The sequence below is a fragment of the Kogia breviceps genome, chromosome 3, assembly GCF_026419965.1.
Source record: "Kogia breviceps isolate mKogBre1 chromosome 3, mKogBre1 haplotype 1, whole genome shotgun sequence".
In the NCBI taxonomy this organism is placed as follows: Eukaryota; Metazoa; Chordata; class Mammalia; order Artiodactyla; family Physeteridae; genus Kogia; species Kogia breviceps.
The window spans coordinates 84256525-84277916 of record NC_081312.1 but is presented as its reverse complement, the minus strand read 5'-3'; the positions used below and the strand labels follow the sequence as shown (position 1 = coordinate 84277916).

Sequence of the window (21392 nt, the reverse complement as noted above, 5' to 3'; positions counted from 1 at the left end):
GTCCTGGAAGATCCCACATGCCGCAGAGCGGCTGGGCCCATGAGCCATGGCCGCTGAGCCTGCGCCTCCGGAGCCTGTGCTCCGCAACGGGAGAGTCCACAACAGTGAGAGGCCCGCGAACCAAAAAAAAAAACCCAAAAAACCAGAACAAAAACAAAAAAACTTTCTCTCAATGGAAATCAGCTGAAATGTACTGAATCTAGAAAAAACAAATTAGCCCACTTATTAGTGGTATTCTCTTTAGTGGGGCTGCTTATTAGAATCAAGCTTCATCATGATCTGGATGAAATATTCTTTAAGACTATATTCCTTATACCTTAATTCTCAGATTTCCAAGGAACATTCTGAGTATTAATTTTTATTTATTTTTGGCAGCATTGGGTCTTTGTTGCTGCGCACGGATTCTCATTGCAGTGGCTTCTCTTGTTGGGGAACATGGGCTCTAGGGAGCACGGGCTTCAATGGTTGTGGCGCACAGGCTCTAGACTGCAGGCTCAGTAGTTGTGGTGCATGGGCTTAGCTGCTCTGCAGCATGTGGGATCTTCCCAGACCAGGGCTCAAACCCATGTCCCCTGCATTGGCAGGCAGATTGTTAACGACTGTGCCACCAGGGAAGTCCCCATTCTGAGTATTAAAAGTTGATATCAGGAAAGGGATAAGAGGTCTTTTAAAAATCTGGTCTACATGTCTAACTGCTATAAATTTGGTTAATAATTATTTATCTTTGTACCTTCCACTCACTTTGCTGTAAACCTAAATTTCCCTAAAAAATAGTGGATTTTTAAAAAAGCTATTACTGATCATCTTTAGGTATACAAAGAGAGCCCAATTTCTGACTCCTCAAAAGCTGAAGACCAAGTTAAAACATTCTCTGAGGATTTGGTACATGTAAGCTTTACTCTGATAATACTTGCTGTATTATTTCATATATTCTTTCAACTAACAACTAAAACTGAGAAACTCTAGATGCTCCCTGTATATTAGGTTACGGTATTTTTCTCTCTCTCTCTTTTTTTGCATTATAAGGGCCTCAGAATGGGTTTTTCTTAATTAAGAGACAAAATGCTGACATGTTTTAGTGTTACTGCACACTGTGATCTCAGTTCTCCTTAGACTTTTCTTTTTTGCTACCTAGTACTCAGAACAGAAGGACAATGTCCACATATATATTTATACATTTCTCCTTATATAATTTGCCTACCACCTGAGACTAAGGGCTTCCCATAATAACACTTAACAAACTTACCCTTGAGAGCACCTCCTACACGGCTGATTGGAGCTCTTGCTGTCTTTTTCCCTTTGCTTTTTAGTTCAGCCAATGTGCTTCGTTGTGGTACAGAAGATCCAAAAACTTCTTCCTCCTCTTCTTTCTCAAGTGCCAACAGAGTTTGCCGAGACACTCGAGCTTGGAATTGTCTAAAGTAAGAGAATGGACAATTAACATTTGGTGAGATGAACACTACTCACCAGATTCAAATTTCTTAATTTGTTAAACAAGGGCGAAAAGTGGGATAGGGGAAGAAATATATACAAATAGCCAAAAGAAAGTGTTTACTCTCTTAGGAATAAAGAAAGACACCTTGAAATCAGAAAAGGTTTTAGCTAGAATGATTTAGCTCCCCCTCTGTATGTCCAAATTTGACCAAATAAAAATACTCTGAAGAGCACCAGTAGGTTGATTTCAGGATCAGATCAGGATGTCTAAGATTAAGGTCATAGAATTTATTAAGATCAGTTTCCCACCAACTTTTTAAACTCACAAAGTAGTTGAAAGAGTAAACGAGCACCCATATATACCCTTTACCTAGATTCACTAATTGTTAACATCTTGCCACGTCTATTTTTATCACTGCATGTCTTTCTCTCTCTGCATAGAATCCCCACCCTACCCCCTACCCCACCATTTTTCCTGAATCAGATGAAATGAAGTTGTATCCAACAGGATATTTTACTTTAGCAAAGCTGGCAGAAGTTTGAAGACTAAACTTCCTGTGCTGCTGCCCAAGTTTCAAGCATTATCAAAAGGGTAAAAAAACTGAATAAAATGCAAATGCTGGCCAAGATGGAACAAGCTCATGATAGCTTCTTTCTCTCTCACTGATTAGAATTAAAAACCCTAGACAAAATACAAAAAAGTAACTGAGGTCTCTGAAATGTAAACAAAAGCAAGTGGACTGTGGAGAGGAGTCAAACTTGAAGAAACAACCCACACAGGGCTGCTTCCTGTTTTGTTTTGTTTTTTTTCCCTTCATCTCTTTTTCTCACTTTGAATTGTTACACTGGTGGTGTGGGAAGCTAAAACTCCTAGAGAAACCTCATCTTTCTGGCCAGAGGACTGGGAAAACGGTACTCTGAGGGCCAATGAGTATGGGAGAAACACTGAAGAGGATGAGTTGAAGAAAGGGAACTCCTAATTCTATACATAAATTGGCACAAGCTCTGGCCTCACCCCTGAGCTATGCATACACAGGGCAGACCCAAAGCAGCAGAGAAAAGGCTTTGAGAATTGAACTATAGTATAAACCACTGCCCAAGTCCTAGACTGACCCCAGAGCAATAGACACATGGGATAGACCCAAAGGTCTTTGAAAATTGAACTGACACTGGAACCACTACCCACATAAGATGAAAAAGAAATTATGATATCTAAAGATTAGTTACCTAATAAGACAAAAACATCAACATTCTCCAGAGAACATCAAGCAACAGGACCTAGAGTCGAATAATTCAGGATAAATGTCAGGATATAATCCAAAATTACTTCACATACGAAGAACTGGGAAATGTGACCGATTCTCAAAGGAAAAAAAATCAACAGATACAAACATCAAATGACCCAGGTGTTAGAGTTTTCAGACAGAGATTTAAAAACAGCTATTATAATGATGCTCCATAAGACAAAGGTAAAAACATTTGAAATGAATGGAAAGATAGTTCTCAGCAGACACACAGAAAGTATGAAAAAGAATCAAATGGAAATTTTAGACCTGAAAAACACAGTATCTGAAATAAAAAATTTACTGGATATACTCATTATCAGAATGGAGAAGACTGAGAAAAGAGTAAATGAACCTGAAGACAAATCAATAAAAATTGGCCACTCTAAAGAACAGAAAGAATAAAGGTTAAAAATGTTTTTTAAATGAACAGAGCTTCAGGGACCTGTGGGACAATATCAGAAAGTCTAACATGTGTAACTGAAGTCCCAGAAGAAAAGGTATAGACACGTATTTTTAAAATAATGGCTGAAAACTTTTCATATTTTGTGAAAGGCATGCATTTACAAATTCAAAAAGTGCCATAATCCCCAAATGGATTAAACATAAAGGTAATCACACCTAGACACATCATGATCAAACTGCTGAAAAGTAATGTTAAAGAAAAAAATCTTAAACATACCCAGAGAAAATCAACACATTACAAAAAATGGGGAAGAACCATTTAAATGACTACAGATTTCCCATCAGAAATCATGGAGTCCAGAAGACAGAAACATGTTAAAAGAACTGTTACCCAGAATTCTACATCCAGTGAAAATATCCTTCAGGAATGAAGATGAATAAAGACATTCTCAGATGAAAACAAAACTAAGATAATTTTTTGGCAAAAGACTCACTCTAAATGAATGGCAAAAAAACCCCTCACTGGGCTGAAAGGAAATGATACCAGAGGAGAACTTGGAATTTCAGGAATAAAGAAAGAACAAAAATGGTAAATATAAAAGATTATTTTTCTCCTAAGTTCTTTAAAATATGTATGGCTGATGAAAGCAAAAATTATAACATTGTTTGATGGGGTTTTCTTCTTTTTAAAAAAATTTATTTTATTTATTTATTTTTGGCGGTGTTGGTTGGGTCTTTGTTGCTGCGCATGGGCTTTCTCTACTTGCAGCGAGAAGGGACTGCTCTTCTTTGCAGTGTGCAGGCTTCTCATCATGGTGGCTTCTCTTGCTGTGGAGCACAGGCTCTAGGTGCGTGGGCTTCAGTAGCTGTGGCACATGGGCTCAGTAGTTGTGGCTCGCGGGCTCTAGAGCGCAGGCTCAGCAGCTATGGCTCACGGGCTTAGCTGCTCCGGGGCATGTGGGATCTTCCCGGACCAGGGATTGAACCCGTGTCCCCTGCATTGGCAGGCAGATTCTTAACCACTGCGCCACCAGGGAAGTCCCTGATGGGGTTTTCAATGTATGTAAATATAATACATACAACCAGTATATCAAAAAAGTAGGGAAGGGCTTTCCTACGTGCCATGTCCAGAAGAGGTAAATGCAGAGAGAGAAAGCCCATTAGTGGTTGCCTGGAACTGGGGTGAGTGGGAATGGGGAGTGACTACTAATAAGTATGGAATTCATTTTGGGGTGTTAAAACTGTTGTAAAATTAGATTGTGGCAATGGCTGCACAACTCTAAAACTGTTAAAAAAAAAAAAGTAAAGAAAGGAAAAAGATGTACCGTGCAAACTAAAAAAAGCTGGACTGCTATATCAATATCAGATTAAGCTGACTTCAGAACGAGTATGATCAGGGATAAAGATGAACATTATATAATGATAAAGGGATCAATTCTAAATGTGTATACACCTAACAACAGAACTTCAAAATATACGTAGCAAGACTGATAGGAGCTCAAAGAAGAAACATAAATTCACAATAGAAGAGGGAATTCCCTGGTAGTCCAGTGGTTAGGATTCTGTGCTGTCACTGGCGAGGGCCCAGGTTCAATACCTGGTCGGGGAACTAAGATCTCACAAGCCAGATGGCAAGAAAAACAAACAACCAACCAAACAAACAAAACACAATAAAAGAAACTTCGAAATTCCTCTCTCAGTAATTGATAGAACAAGTAGACAGAAAGTCAGCAAGGATACAGAAGACCAGAACAGATTATCAATTAACTTGACCTAAATGACATTTACAGAACATTTTACTCCAAAATAGCAGAAAAGACATATTTTTCAGGTATACACAAAACATTCACCATGACAGACCATATTCTGGGCCATAAAATGAACCTTAATAAATTCAAAAGAACTGAAATCATACAAATTATGTTCTCTGATCATAATGGAATTAAACTAGAAATCAGTAACAGGGAGATATCTGAAAAATCTCCAAACACGTCCTAATTAAACAATACACTTCTATATAACCCATGGATCAAAAGGAAGACATAAAGAAAATTAAAAAATATTTTGAACTGAATGAAAATGAAAACATAATATTATATCAAAATTTGTGGGATACGGCTAAAGCAGTGCTTAGACAGAAATTTTTTATATTAGAAAAGAAAGTTCTAGAAATCAGTGCTCTAAGTGTCACCTTAAATTAGAAAAAGAAGGGCAAGTTAAACCGAAAGCAAGCACAGAGCAGGAAATAATAAAGAGCAGAAATTAATAAAATTAAGAGCAGAATATCAATTAAGAGAAAAATCAATGGAACCAAAAGCAGATTCCCTAAAAAGATCAAGAGAAATCAATAAACTTCTACCCAGACTGACAGAGGAAAAAGAGAAGACCAATATCAGGATTACCAATATGAAAAACGAAAGAAGGGGGGTTACTACATAACCTACAGACATTAAAAGGATAATAAAGGAATACTATGAACAATTCTACGTCCATAAACTCATCACTTGGATGAAATGGACCAATTCCTTGAAAGACAAAAACTACCAAAGCCCACTAAGAGAAATCAAAGATCTAAATAAATGGAGAAATATACCTTGTTCATGCACAACATTCATCAAAATCCCAGGAAGCTGATTCTAGAATTTATACACAAAGTCAAAGGAACTAGAAGACTTAAAAAGAACAGTTAGAAGACTCATACTACCTGATTTCCAGACTTACTATAAAACTCCAGCAATCTAGTGTGACATATACCAATGATAGACACAGAGATCAATAGAACAAAACAGAGTAACAGAGATAAACCTATACAAATATGATCACTTGCTTTTTGAGAAAGATGCAAAGGTAATTCAATGGAGAAAGTCTTTTCAACAAATGGCACAGGAATAAATGGACGCTCATATGCAAAATAAAAAAAACCCAGCCTTGATACCTTCTACAAAAATTAACTCAAAATGGATCAGATTTAAATGTAAAAAGTAAACTATAAAACTTCAGGATAAAAACATAGGAGTGACCTCTGTGACCTTCAGCTAGATGGAATTCTCAGATATACCAAAAGCACGATACATACAAGAAATAATTGTAAGTTAAACTTCTTCAAAATTAAAAACTTTTGTTCTATAAAAAACACTCCCAGACTTTAGCTGGGAGAAAAGATTTACAAATCACTCATCTGACAAAAGACTTGTATTCAGAATACATAAAGAACTCTTACAACTCAAATGCATTAGGCTAAATGAAAGCAGCCAGAATCAAGACTATATCCTGTATGATTCCATTTATATGACATTATGGAAAAGGCAAAACTATAGGGCTGGAGAATACATCAGTGGTAGCTAGAGGATGCGATTACGAGTAGGTGTTGACAACAAAGGGATAACATGAGGGAATTCTATGGAGTGATGAAATTATTCTATATCTTGATTATGGTAATGGTTACATGTCTCTACTCACTTGTGAAAATGTATACAACTGTACACCAAAGAGTACATTTTACAGAATGTTAAATGGAAAATATTTAAATATGTCTTTTAAAAAACTGAATAGTAATGAAGTTAACTTGCCAATCCATAGAGAGCACTTTATTCAGATGCAAAACGACTGTTATTAGTTTTAACGAGTTAAGACAAGCTCCAGAGAAGCAGTTTACCGGTGCTGGGACTGCAGTCTTTCCAGTGGTTCAGCCTTCTGTTGAATCCCTTCCTGAAATATCATATCTGCTTTCTTAAAGTTTTCTCTAGCTTCATATTCTTCAGCCCATGAGATATAGAACTGAGCAAGTGAAATGCCAATTCCTTGGTTATGTAAATAACTGTACATATCCAAAGGTTCATTGCATAAATGCCCCTGTAACAAATGAAAAGCGTTAGCAGTGAACCAATTTCTCTTCACTTACTGTCTATTATGTGCCAAACAATCATTGGAGATACTATATGTAGTTTCTGCACTGAAAAAAATATATCTATTATAATACAGTGTTATAAGGAATATACTGGGAAGACCTAAAACATAGACAAAAGTAAGAGATTAATTTGTAAGAAAAAGAGATAGCGAGGAAAGACTTTAAGAAGGTATATGACATTTGAGTGTGGTGCTTAAGGAAGAATAGACTTACATAAGGTAGAGAATGGAAAACGAAGGGCATTCTAGGCAGAGAAAATAGCATAAGCAAAGACACTGAAGACTAGAAATTTGTAGGGGTGTAGGCAAGACAGGAGTTTGGGAAAAAAAGGTCTGAACAGTCTTGAAAGTCAAGCTAATCAATTTTAAATATACTTGATAGTCAGTGTTTTATGTGTTGGGGTAGGAGAGCTATCAGCAAAGAAATGACATGGTCAAATCTATATTTTGGAAGGGACTTTATAAGACCAGATACGATGTAGATAATTCTAGGAGCAAGAAGGGGAGGAGAGAGGGATCACTAAAAATCCCACACCACTAACAGTTTTATGTATTTTTTTCAGTCTTTGTTTTTCCCTTAGGGAAAAAAAAGAACATATATCATTTTACCCAGGATAAAAGGATTTTTGTCATTTTACAGTTTTAATCATAATTAAATGTTTTTATTCCATTTGACAGTGTATCATTCATTTTTCCATGTGGCTACTTACTCTTCATTATTATTTTTAAATGGGTGAAAAATGTTCCATCTAGTAGATCTTCCATCATTTAATTATTCCCCTATTTTTTGGATAAACCACTTCTAATTTTGCCTAATATAAGTAATTGTATAATAAATATCTTTAAGCATACTGCCTTTCACAATTTACATTACTCCCTTAAGATAAATTCCTATAAGTAGAATGTTAAAAAGTAAATTGCTTTCTAAGACGGTTGTACAAATTTAAAATGTTAGCAGTTATTCCCAAATATAATTTCACAAATAATACTTATTTTTAAAAGTTTCTCCTTTCATATAGAAAGTAGTATTTCAGTGTTCTAGTTAGGAGTTCTTTTACTACTGCAGAGAATAACATTTTCTCCTGTTCATTTACCATCTGTCTTCCCCAAAAAAGTAAACTCCACAAAGGCAGAAAACATTGCTATCTACATTATTCAGGTTCCTACCCAGGGTCTGGTAGAAAAAGTCTGAAAAAATGAAATGCTCCATTTATATCTTTGACAAAAACAATTAGTATTTTATAGTTTAATTTTGCAGTAATTTAGTAAATGCAGTTTTTCTGCTTATCCGAATTAGAGATGTTTTCCCATATGTGATGGTGTTTCAAGCAAAGTTATAATTCTCAATGTGTTATCAGTATAAGATTCAGTCCTCGATATCTATTACTACATAAATAAAGCTTAAAATTGACTGCACTTTGTTAACGGCTTTCTGAATAGCTGTGGTACCACATGGGATAGCCAATACAGATCAGGTTATTCCAGACTGCTGAATGAGATCACTTAAGAAATAACATAAATATCAATAAAAGGATAAGATGCTGAGATTAATAGATTCAAAAGTTAAACATATCTTTTTGGTAACCTTAAAAAAGCCAAATTAAAACAATTTTACACTTTTAACTAAAAATACTGGATATTTTCTAAGAACAAATTTTTCCTTAGCTAGATTGTAGTTATCCTTTATAAAAATAACTCTGGGGCTTCCCTGGTGGCCAATGAAGGAGACACAGGTTCGAGCCCTGGTCCGGGAAGATCCCACATGCTGCGGAGCAACTAAGTCCGTGCACCACAACTACTGAGCCTGCGTGTCACAACTACTGAAGCCCACGCGCCTAGAGCCCATGCTCCACAGCAAGAGAAGCCACCACAATGAGAAGCCAGAGCGCTGCAATGAAGAGTAGCCCCCACTGGCCGCAACTAGAGAAAGCCGCTGTGCAGTAACGAAGACCCAACATAGCCAAAAATAAAAATAAATAAAATAAATTTTTAAAAACCCAAAAAAACCCTCTGACTGCAGAAATCTTCCTGCACAGCAAAAGAGTAGTATGAGAAAGCCACCTTTACTCCCCTTGACTAAGAAAGACAGCAAAATAGTTTCATATGGAACTTATTTTCCAGGTGCAAAGTTTAAATTACTGCTGATCACTCTAGGGCTGATAATTTGAATTTGACGGTTATCTAGACCAGTCCTTCTCAGATTACCTGTGGTGAAGGAGACAGTTTTGGGTGCGTGCGTGCGTGTGTGTGTGTGTGTGTGTGTGTGTGTGTTTAAAAGTTTCCATTCCATCGCTGGTTTTTTTTCCATTGCATTCATCTATTGATGTATCATAAATTACCACAAATTTAGTAGCATAAAACAATTCAAGTTTACTGTCTTACAGTTTTTTGAGTCAGATCAGTTGGGTTCCCTGTTCAAGGTTTCACCATACTGAAATCAAGGTATTGACTGATATTTTAAAAAAATACAATAAAAAGAGAAGTTACCAGAAAAATGAGGATGTGCTTAGATGTTGTGTCAATGTTAAACTGTTAAGAAAATTTCTAAACGCTTACTCTCAATTTTTGTACTTATCTTGAACAGTCTACAGACCATTCTTTCAGGAGTACTGGTTTAGACTATGTCTTTTACTCTATGATAATCACTGCTTTTCAGTACAAGCACCAAGTTAACACAAGTGAACAGAGAAATTATTCCAATTGTTACTTTTAATAGCTCCAACTAAATATAGTCATAGAAACCTGGGATTAAAAGTCACTTTACAGGTTTATTTAGTTCAACCTTCTAATAAATCACACATAAGAATATTATACAGAATAGAATGAAGAACAAAATCCATTAGTATACCACCAGGAACCACAGTCTCCATACTAACAAATCTGCTTAGAATTCTTTGTGTACCACCCTTTGTTATAAATTCCCCTAACTACTATCCCTAAGGTAATTTCACCAACTTGTATAAGGATGCCAAGATATGTCAAATGTCCTGCAGAAATCAAGATAATTATGTCTTCAGGATTCACCTAACTTCCTGTTATTAGTAACTATTTGAAGTTTAAGTTAAGTCCTCCCCAAGAGATATATTTTAGCCAGAAATCTTATTAATTTCCAATGTCAGTATTTTATCATATTACAATGGTTATAAATATTCTGTTATTTAGAATTATCTAATTACTTATTTTTAATAAATTTTTAATTTTAAAAAATGTATTTTTAAATATATTTTATTAAAATTTTTATAAATCCAATATCTAATTCTGTCATCTAAAATTGTATTCTAAATATTTATCACTTGCTTTTTTTCTAATCTCTTTTAGGATAAAGGCAATGAAATTAATGTCTAAGAAACCCTGGCCATAATTTTTACAAAGACATTTTCATAAAAAAATCCTCAAGAGTGTTCTTAAAAGAACTACATGTCAAGTAAGATAGTACAAAGTGGTCAGGTCAATATTTTTAAGTGTAGCAACATACTAGGTGAAAGAAACCCAAAGACAGATGAAAAATAAACATCATTTTTTTTTTATGGTGCAGATTCAAAAAATGGGAGAAAGGGATACCAGAATCACCTACAAAAGCTTTTCCCCAAACAATCGTACTACTGCCATGTGTTGGCTCCTACACATCCTCCCCAGGTACAGTTGCATGGCCCAGTGATGTTTAAAATCAATAAATAACCCATTCCTACAGAGAAATAGATAGGCCTTATGATCACTTTTAAAGGGATAAAAAACCTTATAGTAAAATCCACCTCTAAAGTAGAAACAATTTAACAAATACTGAATATTTATTAAATGTTTAGTATCTACTGAACGGCTCAGTTTTTTGGTGTACAAGATACCTCTACAGAAACTCTTGGTTTAATATTTTAAACTCAGATGGCACTTGAGAAAGACTTACCAGCTTAAGCCAGAGACTAAGAAATCGAGGATCATTATAATATCGTTTTTCTCCTTGTAGTGCTTCTACAGCTCTTTCTAATAATGTTGACATATTACTCTCCTTCCCGCCCTGAGGATAGTTCTGCTCTGTCCAGTTAATATACCTGAATGAGAAAAGAAGAAAAGAATATTTTTCAAGTTTAACATTATCTTGCTCCAAGACCCATTCTGGACTTTTTAAAGCAGAAATATACTTTAATTTTTTTTTAGATGTCCTCAATGACATACTCTAAGCCTGTATACCTCAAACTTTTCCAAACATTGCTAACATATACCTGTGGGAAATAATGGGGATGGTGATAGACAGGTATAGCTCACAGTCACACCCCAGGAAGATACACTATGATTATTCTGCTTATCTATATCTGCAAAACACTACTCTCTACTCTAACACATTGCTCCACACACCTCAGTTTGAGATGCATGGCCATAAGGACTCACCTGTTAAGTTTCTATGGCCCTTGTTAAATAAAAAGACTCACCTATCCCAAACATCCAGAGGGTCATTTCCAGCATAAAATCGAATTTCAGATTCAAATGCCCTGAAATTTAAACAGAAAATATGAGCATAAGCAATAGTGATAAGAGCCAAATGAACAAGTATCACCTTCATTTTTATTCATTATTAAGTGTTTAATATCAACCTAGATAACTGCACTGGAGTTTGAGGGTTTATTAAACAGAAAGAAAAAGAATAGAAACAATTAGGATTCTGCCTGATAATATAACAGGAGAGATAAAATATACAGAAATTAGAGAAATTCCAAGACAACATATAGAAAAGAAGTATTACACAGCAGTTTAAATCTCTGGAACAATACTCCCTAGGTTCCAATGCAGCTCCAGTAATCACTAGCTGAGTAACATTAGAAAAGCTATTTAAACTGTTTACAGTTTCCTCAACTATAAAATGGGGATAATAATATTATCTATCTTATTAGGTTGACTAGTCTTAAGTGTTTAGACATAGTAAGTACTCAATAAATGACAGCTATTATTTTACATGTATCTGATAGTACTGAAGAAAAACTAAACACACACACATACAGATATATAGAGAAATAAGAATCTCAAAGTTAAAGAAAAAGTCCATGGGTAACATTAGTCAGAGAAGAATTAGACCACAAATAAATTGGAGGAATGCTTCAGAGAAAGTGTGAAATATGACTTTGTAAAGAGCTGGGAAAGCAGAGGGCTAAGACTAAGTTAAGACTGACCAGTGAGAATAGAGGGGAAGTATTGGGTAATAAACCACAATGTAGATAAATGCTTAATCAATAAAAGCTGTATAAGGGGTTATGTTTGACATAAAGAATAGTCCCTGACACAAAGGAATTTATGCCCTAATAAGAAAGAAAATATTATGCCCTAATAAGAAAGAAATTTTTCATAAATGAAAAATTAATAATACAGAGCAGTATATTACAATTGCCAAGAATGGATAGTAAAGGCTTTATGAAGTCAAAAGGATGTAACATAGAAGCAATCTTAGAAGGTGGGACTCTGAAGGAACCATAAGATTTGCAAGAAAAAGGGAATTTTCCAAGAGAGAGGGAAATCAGTATTGAATAAAGATGTCAAAATGGGAGAGTTAACCCAGAGGGAATTAAGCTATAACATAAAGTCAGTATTGGGAATAAATGGAGATATCTGGAGAGGTAAGAAGGGAATGCTTTAAATGTAAATTTAAAGAGTTTGGATTCTACCTGTTCAAGCCAGTAGTGGTTCTTCAATTGGAGAGTATCTTGAATATGGTAAGTAAAGATTTCAAAAAGACTAATCAGGTAACACTGAGACAGGCTGGGACCTGGGACCCTTTGCTGCAGTGCTGGCACCTGGACAAAAGTCTCCTTGTGCAACAGAATACAAAGAAACTATAAGGGACTAAAAATAACTGTACATTTCCAATTGGGGCAAATTATGAACAACAAGATCCCAAAAGACCAAAAACCCACCACTTCTGAGGTTTCAGGAACAAAAGCAGAGTACTACTAATGATCCCTGCACCCAGCACCACCAAGGGGGTGGGCAGATCACCCAAGTCACCCCTCTGGCCCAACCCTTGGACCCGCTCCTACCCTCACCCCATTTAAGAAACCAGCTCACCCCAGCTCAGAGGAACCCGTTATTTGTTTTTGCTCCCTGCAGCACGAGTCCCAATAAAGCCTTGCCTGAATTTCTGGTCTGGCCCCTTATCAATTTCTATTGATTAAAGAGTCCAAGAACCCTGGGTGGTAACAACACTATAAGAAAAGGAAAAATTAGAAAAGGGGACACAATTATGTAGCTAAGGGACACAATTATGTACACTACTGATAAAAATCAGCAATCCTCCAAATTTATCTATGGATTCAATGCAATCTAACCCAAATCCCAGCAGTCTCTTTTCTAGAAACTGACAAGATGATTTTAAAATTTGGAAAGGCAAAGGGCCAAGAATAGCCAAAACAATTTTGAAAAAGAACAAGAGTTGGAGAACTCACGCTACCTGATTCTAGTCTTTACAATATAAAGCTAATCAAGACAATATATAATTGGTGAAAAGAAAGACAATTAGATCAACGGAACAGAATAGAGAGCTCAGAAATGATCCACACATATACAGTCAAATGATTTTTGACAAGAGCACCAAAGCAATTCAATGGGGAAAGAAAAAAAAAATCTCTTCAACAAATGAAGGCAGAACAACTAGATATTCGCATGGGGGTAGGGGTGGATGCAGAAGACCTTTTACTCCAACCTCACACCACTCTCAATGATAAATTTAAACATAAAAGCTAAAACAATAAAGTTAGAAGAAATCACAGGAGAATATCTTTGCACCTTTGGGGCAGGAAAAGATTTCCTAGAGAAGATACAAAACACACTAAAAGAAAGACACCAATTAATTTAACTTCATCAAAATTAAAAGCTTCTGGACTTCCCTGGTGGCACAGTGGTTAAGAATCCACCTGCCAATGCAGGGGACACGGGTTCGAGCCCTGCTCTGGGAAGATCCCACTTGCTGCGGAGCAACAAAGCCCCTGCGTTACAACTACTGAGCCTGTGCTCTAGAGCTCGCAAGCCACAACTACTGAGCCCATGTGCCTAGAGCCCATGCTCCGCAACGAGAGAGGCCACTGCAACGAGAAGCCCGTGCACCGCAACGAAGAGTAGTCCCCACTCTCCGCAACTAGAGAAAGTCAGCGGGCAGCAAAAAAGACCAAATGCAGCCAAAAAAAAAAAAAAAAAAAATTAAAAACTTCTGCTTGTCATATGGTACTGACACAGAAACAGAAATATAGATCAATGGAACAGGATAGAAAGCCCAGAGATAAACCCACGCACCTATGGTCAACTAACCTATGACAAAGGAGGCAAGGATATACAATGGGGAAAAGACAGTCTCTTCAATAAGTGGTGCTGGGAAAACTGGACAGCTATATGTAAAAGAATGAAATTAGAACACTCCCTAACACCATACACAAAAATAAACTCAAAATGGATTAGAGATCTAAATGTAAGACTGGACATGATAAAACTCTTAGAGGAAAACATAGGAAGAACACTCTTTGACATAAATCACAGCAAGATCTTTTTTGATCCACCTCCTAGAGTAATGGAAATAAAAACAAAAATAAACAAATGGGACCTAATGAAACTTAAAAGCTTTTGCAAAGCAAAGGAAACTACACACAAGACAAAAGACAACCCTCAGAATGGGAGAAAATATTTGCGAACAAATCAACAGACAAAGGATTAATCCCCAAAATATATAAACAGCTCATGCAGCTCAATATTAAAAAAACAAACAACCCAATCCAAAAGTGGGCATAAGACCTAAATAGACATTTCTCCAAAGAAGATACACAGATGGCCAAGAAGCATATGAAAAGCTACTCAACATCACTAATTATTAGAGAAATGCAAACCAAAACTACAATGAGGTATCACCTCACACCAGTTAGAATGGGCATCATCAGAAAATCTACAAACAACAAATGCTGGAGAGGGTGTGGAGAAAAGGGAACCCTCCTGCACTGTTGGTGGGAATGTAAATTGATACAGCCACTATGGAGAACAGTATGGAGGTTCCTTAAAAAACTAAAAATAGGGCTTCCCTGGTGGCGCAGTGGTTGAGAATCCACCTGCCCATGCAGGGGACACGGGTTCATGCCCTGGTCCGGGAAGATCCCACATGCTGCGGAGCGGCTGGGCCCGTGAGCCATGGCCACTGAGCCTGCGCGTCCGGAGCCTGTGCTCTGCAACGGGAGAGGCCACAACAGTGAGAGGCCTGCATACCACAAAACAAACAAACAAACAAAAAACCCACTAAAAATAGAACTACCATATGACCCAGCAATCCCACTACTGGGCATATACCCAGAGAAAACCATAATTCAAAAAGACACATGCACCCCAATGTTCATTGCAGCACTATTTACAATAGTCAGGTCATGATAGCAACCTAAATGCCCATCAACAGATGAATGGATAAAGAAGATGTGGTACATATATATAATGGAATATTACTCAGCCATAAAAAGGAACAAAATTGGGTCATTTGTAGAGGCGTGGATGGATCCAGACACTGTCATACAGAGTGAAGTAAGTCAGAAAGAGAGAAACAAATATCATATATTAACACATATATGTGGAACCTAGTAAAATGGTACAGATGAACCGGTTTGCAAGGCAGAAATAGAGACACAGGTGTAGAGAACAAACGTATGGACACCAAGGGGGGAAAGTTGTGGTGGTGGTGGTGGTGGTGGTGCGATGAGATTGGGATGGACATGTATACACTAATATGTATAAAATGGATAACTAATAAAAACCCGCTGTTTAAAAAAAAAAAAAATTCAAAAATTCAGAAATAAAACAAAAACAAAAAACTTTTGCTTGTCAAAAAATACCACTGAGAAAATAGATAGCCATGGACTGGGAGAAAATATTTGTAACACATATATTTGATAAGGGATTTGTATACAGACTATATAAAGAGCTCCTGCAATCCAATTTTAAAACTAGGCCAGGGCTTCCCTGGTGGTGCAGTGGTTGAGAGTCCGCCTGCCGATGCAGGGGACACGGATTTGTGTCCCAGTCCGGGAAGATCCCACATGCCGCAGAGCAGCTGGGCCTGTGAGCCATGGCCACTGGGCCTGTGAGTCTAGAGCCTGTGCTCTGCAAGGGAGGAGGCCGCAACAGTGAGAGGCTCGCGTAACACACACACACACACAAAATAAAATTAGGCCAAATATCTAAACAAATGCACCACAAAAGAAGATATATAAAAGGCCAACAAGCAAGCAAAAAAGTGCTCACCATCATTATCCACCTGGGAGATGGGAAGCAAAACCATAATGAGATACTACTATACACCCACCAGAATGGTTAAAATGAAAAAAAATGACCACATCAAATATGCGAATGGATTTGGAGCAAATAGATTCTCATACGTGGCTGACAGGAGTGTAAAATGTTACAACCTCCTTGGAAAACCAGCAGTTTCTTAAAAAATTAAACATACATTTATTCTATGACCTAGCAATTCTATTCCGAGAGAAATGAAAATCTATGTCCACAGAAAGCCTTATGCAAGAATGTCCATAGAAGCTTTATTCATAAAGCACATAACTGGAAACAATCTACTTGTCCATCAACTGAATGGATAAACAAATGGAATACTACTCAGTAATAAAAAGGAAAAATCTACTGATACATGCAACATGAAAAAGGCTAAAAAACATACTGAAAGAACTGTAGGATTCCATTTATATAAAATTCTAGAATAAACAAAAGTAACCTATGGTGATAGAAATCTAATCACTGGTTGCTTCATGAGGGAGAGGAAGATTGATTGGGAAGGGGCATGAGAGAACTCTCTGAGGTAATAAAAATGTTCTGTCTTGAAATGTCCTAAAACTAACTAAAAATCTGAGCATTTCACTGCATGTAAATTATACTTTAAAAATAAAAATCACAAATCCTTAGTAATTGACTAAATAAAATTAGAGTGAGAGGGCAGTGAGATTAAGATCATTCAGATGAGTTTTGGTACCATTAATCAAAATGGAGTAGAAAAAGATAGGTCATTGATGAGAGAAGAGATTCAGTATTTAATACATTAGTGAAAAATTTATCTAATTATATGTTACAGGTAGATAAAGACATTTATTGATAGAAGGCAAGTAAGAGATGTAAATAGTAGTTAAACAATCCTGGAAAATTTGAATATGGAATGAGAACAGAGGACAAAGAACAAAGACTTACGTAAAATGCAGTAGGAAGCCAACAAAAAAAAAGGAAGAGTAGTTAGTGACATGGAAAAACTAGTACAACGTCACAGAACCAAGAAGCTTTAAGAATAGAACACCATCTGTGAAACAAAACCATAAAATTCAATGCTTTTAAAGATCCAAAGAGATGAACAAGGATATTCTTCACATTCTATCAAAGTTATGATAATTTGGGGACTTCCGTGGCCATCCTGTGGTTAAGACTCCACGCTTACACTGCAGAGGGTGTGGGGTGGGTCCCTGGTCGGGGAACTAACATCCCGCGTGCCACGTCCAAAAAATGAATAAAATAAATAAAGTATGTATAAAAAATTATGATAATTTGCCTATAATATAAGAATTTTGTCACAAGATTGAAGATAGAAACTGATACTTTACTTTTTTGAAAAAAATATATTTATCAAAACATTTGTCAGAGGAGAGCAAGTTCCATAGTTCCATTTGAATAATGTAGTGGTACTTTTCAGCTTTTCATTATCCTGAGTTTGTTAAATTCAGTTTCTCTGAGGTTTACATTTTCTTTGGAGACCACTATTTCTTTTTGGCACATTCTTGAAAATACTTTCCTAGAAAGTTAATAATTGAGTACACATAAAAGATAGCAGATTCACTCTCCCTCAGTACTCAGAATCCAAAGAAGCAATTTCATTAACTGATTACTCTCAAAGAGTTCATTCTGTTTAGGGATCCAGAATGACATAATACTTTTGTGAAACACTGTAAAATGATACTTGCTTTACTTATCAGTTCCCCCTGTATGAGAAATATTTCTATTGATACAAGAGTTTGGCTGCTCCACAATGAAATGAAATCCTATAGCTCTTGTTCTTAAGTGCACTTGAGGAGATCTTTAGATAGCTGTTGTGTGATGAGAAAGCAGGAGGGGAACAGATTCTCATCCTACCAGCTTTTGAAGAGTAGTTTAGTACTCCTCATGCCATACTGCACAGGTCCACACCCACATTACCGACCAAACTGGGGATGAATGATGACAGGTTGAGCCCCAACCATTCTACATACCGTTTCTGTTGCTGAAGAGTAGTGTTACAGGCAGATTCTTGCTGTGCCAGTGCTCCCTGAAGTGTGGACATGATCCGCCCCTGCCTTAAAGGTTGGACGTTTTCTTTACTCAGCTCCCATTCATCTCCCTCCAAGGACATGACTTCACTGCGAAGAGGGAAACAAAAGTAAATCTCACACCAACACTGAGTTATTATAACACTAGATTATTGTAAATGTTTTCAGAAAAGTGATCATGATCTTTGGGTTGAATATAGTGGGTTGGCACATTAGTAGTGTTATACTCCTAAGCTTCTGAGCCTTTCTGTGACCTGGTTTCCAAGTTTATGGCTGTACTATTGCCTAATGGAAGAGAGATCATGGCTAGGGTATTGTGAACAATATTATAAGAAGAAAGTTTATGGCAGGAGGAAAAAAAGGGAAAAAAGTATTATAAATTTGGCAAAGTAGACAAAAAGCAGTTCGATGCCTACCACTGAATGCATCATCTAGTTTAACTTAAAATTAGCAACGTGTTTATCAGCCTAACACCCCATGTTTCAACTGATGACTTAAAACTGAAGTTTATGTATATGGGTAGCCAAGAGCAAAAGCAGACAAAAATACAGTTTACTGGTCACAAATGGCTCCCCCAATTCTATCAATTCTATGGGGGGAATCCCCAAAAGTTTTTTGGAGGTAATCACCACTAAGGGTATGTACTCTGAACTTCAGAGCTCTGCAGTGGTCGAATAGAAGCTTACTTCTGGCTGACAGACACTATTTCTGGGTTTAAAACAGATAGGCACTATTCTTCAAAACAAAGTGAAAGTTATGTGAGACCTAAGTCTAGATGAGAGCTGAAAACTCCCTTCAAGGAAGTAAACTGTAAGTGATTAATAATAATTTAGGTTGTAACTACTCATATATTTTAAACTATTTTGTGTGAATCCTGTAAATGTAAGGGCCATGTCATTTATTTTCATTTTCTCATGCTCTAATATAGGATCTGACACTAGTAATCACTGAAGAAATATTTCCTGAGTTCATCTAAATTTCTTCTCCTGCTCTTAAAATAGCAATTAAACTATCTCTATTAAATAGTATCCAAAACTGAGCTGGGATTGCTTCCTCCATCCCTCCTCCTCCTCCTCTTGTCTCCTCAAAGACCTGGTCCTTCCCTCATCTCAAATAAATGGCAATTTCATTGTTCCAGTTGCTCAAGTCAAAATTCTTAATGCTAACCTTGACACTCCCCCCCCCCCCCACCCCGCCAGTCAGTCAGCAAGTCCTGTTGGTTCTACCTTCAAAACATATCCAGAAATTAATCTCTTCTCACCATCTCCACTGTCTTCAGCCTGGCTCAAGCCACCATCTTCTCTTGCCTGGAATATTTCAATAACCTCTAAACTGGTCTCCCTGCTTCCACCCTTTTCTACCTTTAGTCTTTTCAACACTGCAGCCAAAGTGATCCCATTTAAACACATGTCAAATCATGTCTTTCCTCTGCTCAAAACCTTCCAATAACTTTCAACTACAGAGTAAAAGCCAAGTCCTTACAATGCCTGCATTCTCACCTTTTTTTACTTGGCTTCCTTTTACTCTCTGGTTCATCCTGCTCCAGCTACTGGCCCAGTGCGCCTCCCTCCCGCAACTCTCACCCTCCAGCCTTTGTACTTCCCCACCCACGCCCCCAGATCTATGCAGGACTAGCTCTTGAGTTTCCTTCAAGTCTTGACCCAAATGACACCTTCTCAGTGAGGCCCTCTGTTCAAAACTATCGAAAATTGCACTCCCCAACTGTTTTATTTATTTATATTTTTAGTACCGACGGCCATCTAATTTTTAGTTTATTTATCTTGTTTATTGTCCGTTGCCCCTACCCTTATCCCACCCCAGAACTTAAGCTTCAGGAGGGTAGGAGTAAGAGCTTATATATGTATAAATAAGGAAGCGCAGCCAGCATGCAGATAAGGACTTTTTAGATTTCTAACTATCTTACTAACTTAATGCTAGCACCTACCATGTGCTGAGCACTTACTTGGAGGCAGTTACTTTACAGATACTCTGAATTCTCCCAGAACCCGGCATGGTAGCGTTAATAGCAGCGTTTTCCATATTAAGACATGTCTAAGGTCAAAGAGCTAGCAAACATCTGGGCTGAGATAACAACACAGACTACACGACAAATTCCAAGCTCTTTGGACCCCTGGCGTCCCACAGCCTCCTTGGCTTTGAAGCTGAATGCAGCATGATTCTCACGCGCCCTCACCCCACTGAGGTCGGTGCTAACCCTGCTCTGCCCCTTCACCTCCACCACTTGCGTCCAACCCCAGCAGGGAGGAGGATCCGGCCAGGCCTGCTCTTCTCCTGACCATGCCGGTCCTCTCCTGGGCTGCTCTGAGCGAAGCCTCTGTCACCCGCCAGGCACCCTCGGGGTTCGCAGGCCCAGCTCCCGGCCGCCCTTCTCCGGTACCTACCTCGGAGCACCACTTTCCTTCTGCATCTCCGCCATCCTGCATTCCCGGCTCAGGGCCTCGTCCTGCCACGGGCCTTTCTTCAGGGCCGCAGACCGCCTGGGCCTCCTTCTGCAACCTACCCTTCGAGGTACTGAAGCGACCGGAGGGCGCTCCCGAAAAAACCACGCACCTGACTCTCTCGCGAACCAGCCACCTCAAGCCCTCACGCCCGGCCGCCAAGTTTCAAATTTAACGGTCCCGCGCCGACAACGTGCTACGCCCCTCCGCTCCTCCGCGCTCGCGCCTCCCACCCAAGGAATTCTGGGACTTGTAGTTTATTCCAGGTTTAGTCCACGCTGTCGCGGTGCATAGTGGGAGTGGTAGTTTCCGGGGGACTGTGGCTGTCCAGGTGCTGCAGATTTAGGCGGTGTAAATTCTCTCCAGGTGCTCTCTGCGTCCAGGCTCTACAGCTAATCTTTGAGCCTAGCGAGGGACATTTTAAGCACCAGGATTCTCTGATGTCATGAGCATAGTGAGATATCTTTGAGTGCTTGCGCTTGGCCTGACTCTTTTCTGGGGTGGCTGGACAGGCAGTGACCACCCCTATGCCCCCAAGTCTCACACATGCCCTGAGCTCTTAGGGTGGCTCTGACCCAGCTGTTTCCTGCCCCATGCTTGAACTGAGA

At 38.0% G+C, this 21392-nt stretch overlaps 1 protein-coding gene and 1 non-coding gene across 2 annotated transcripts in view; one reads left to right on the top strand and one right to left on the bottom strand.

Annotated features, from left to right (window-relative positions):
* The window catches only part of BUB1B (BUB1 mitotic checkpoint serine/threonine kinase B), a 79835-nt gene extending 59058 nt beyond the window's left edge, over positions 1 to 20777 (bottom strand). Inside the window, exons 1-6 of the mRNA XM_059059002.2 lie at positions 20728 to 20777; positions 18269 to 18415; positions 11453 to 11512; positions 10930 to 11074; positions 6778 to 6974; positions 1247 to 1416 (exon numbers count right to left, since the gene is read on the bottom strand). Of these exons, the coding sequence (XP_058914985.2) occupies positions 1247 to 1416; positions 6778 to 6974; positions 10930 to 11074; positions 11453 to 11512; positions 18269 to 18415; positions 20728 to 20762 (754 nt within the window). The 5' untranslated portion in view covers positions 20763 to 20777. The remainder of the gene's footprint in view (positions 1 to 1246; positions 1417 to 6777; positions 6975 to 10929; positions 11075 to 11452; positions 11513 to 18268; positions 18416 to 20727) is intronic.
* Positions 4659 to 4731, top strand: TRNAD-GUC (transfer RNA aspartic acid (anticodon GUC)). The gene has a single exon. It is a non-coding gene; the product is annotated as a tRNA-Asp (tRNA).
* Positions 20778 to 21392: the final 615 nt, after the last annotated feature.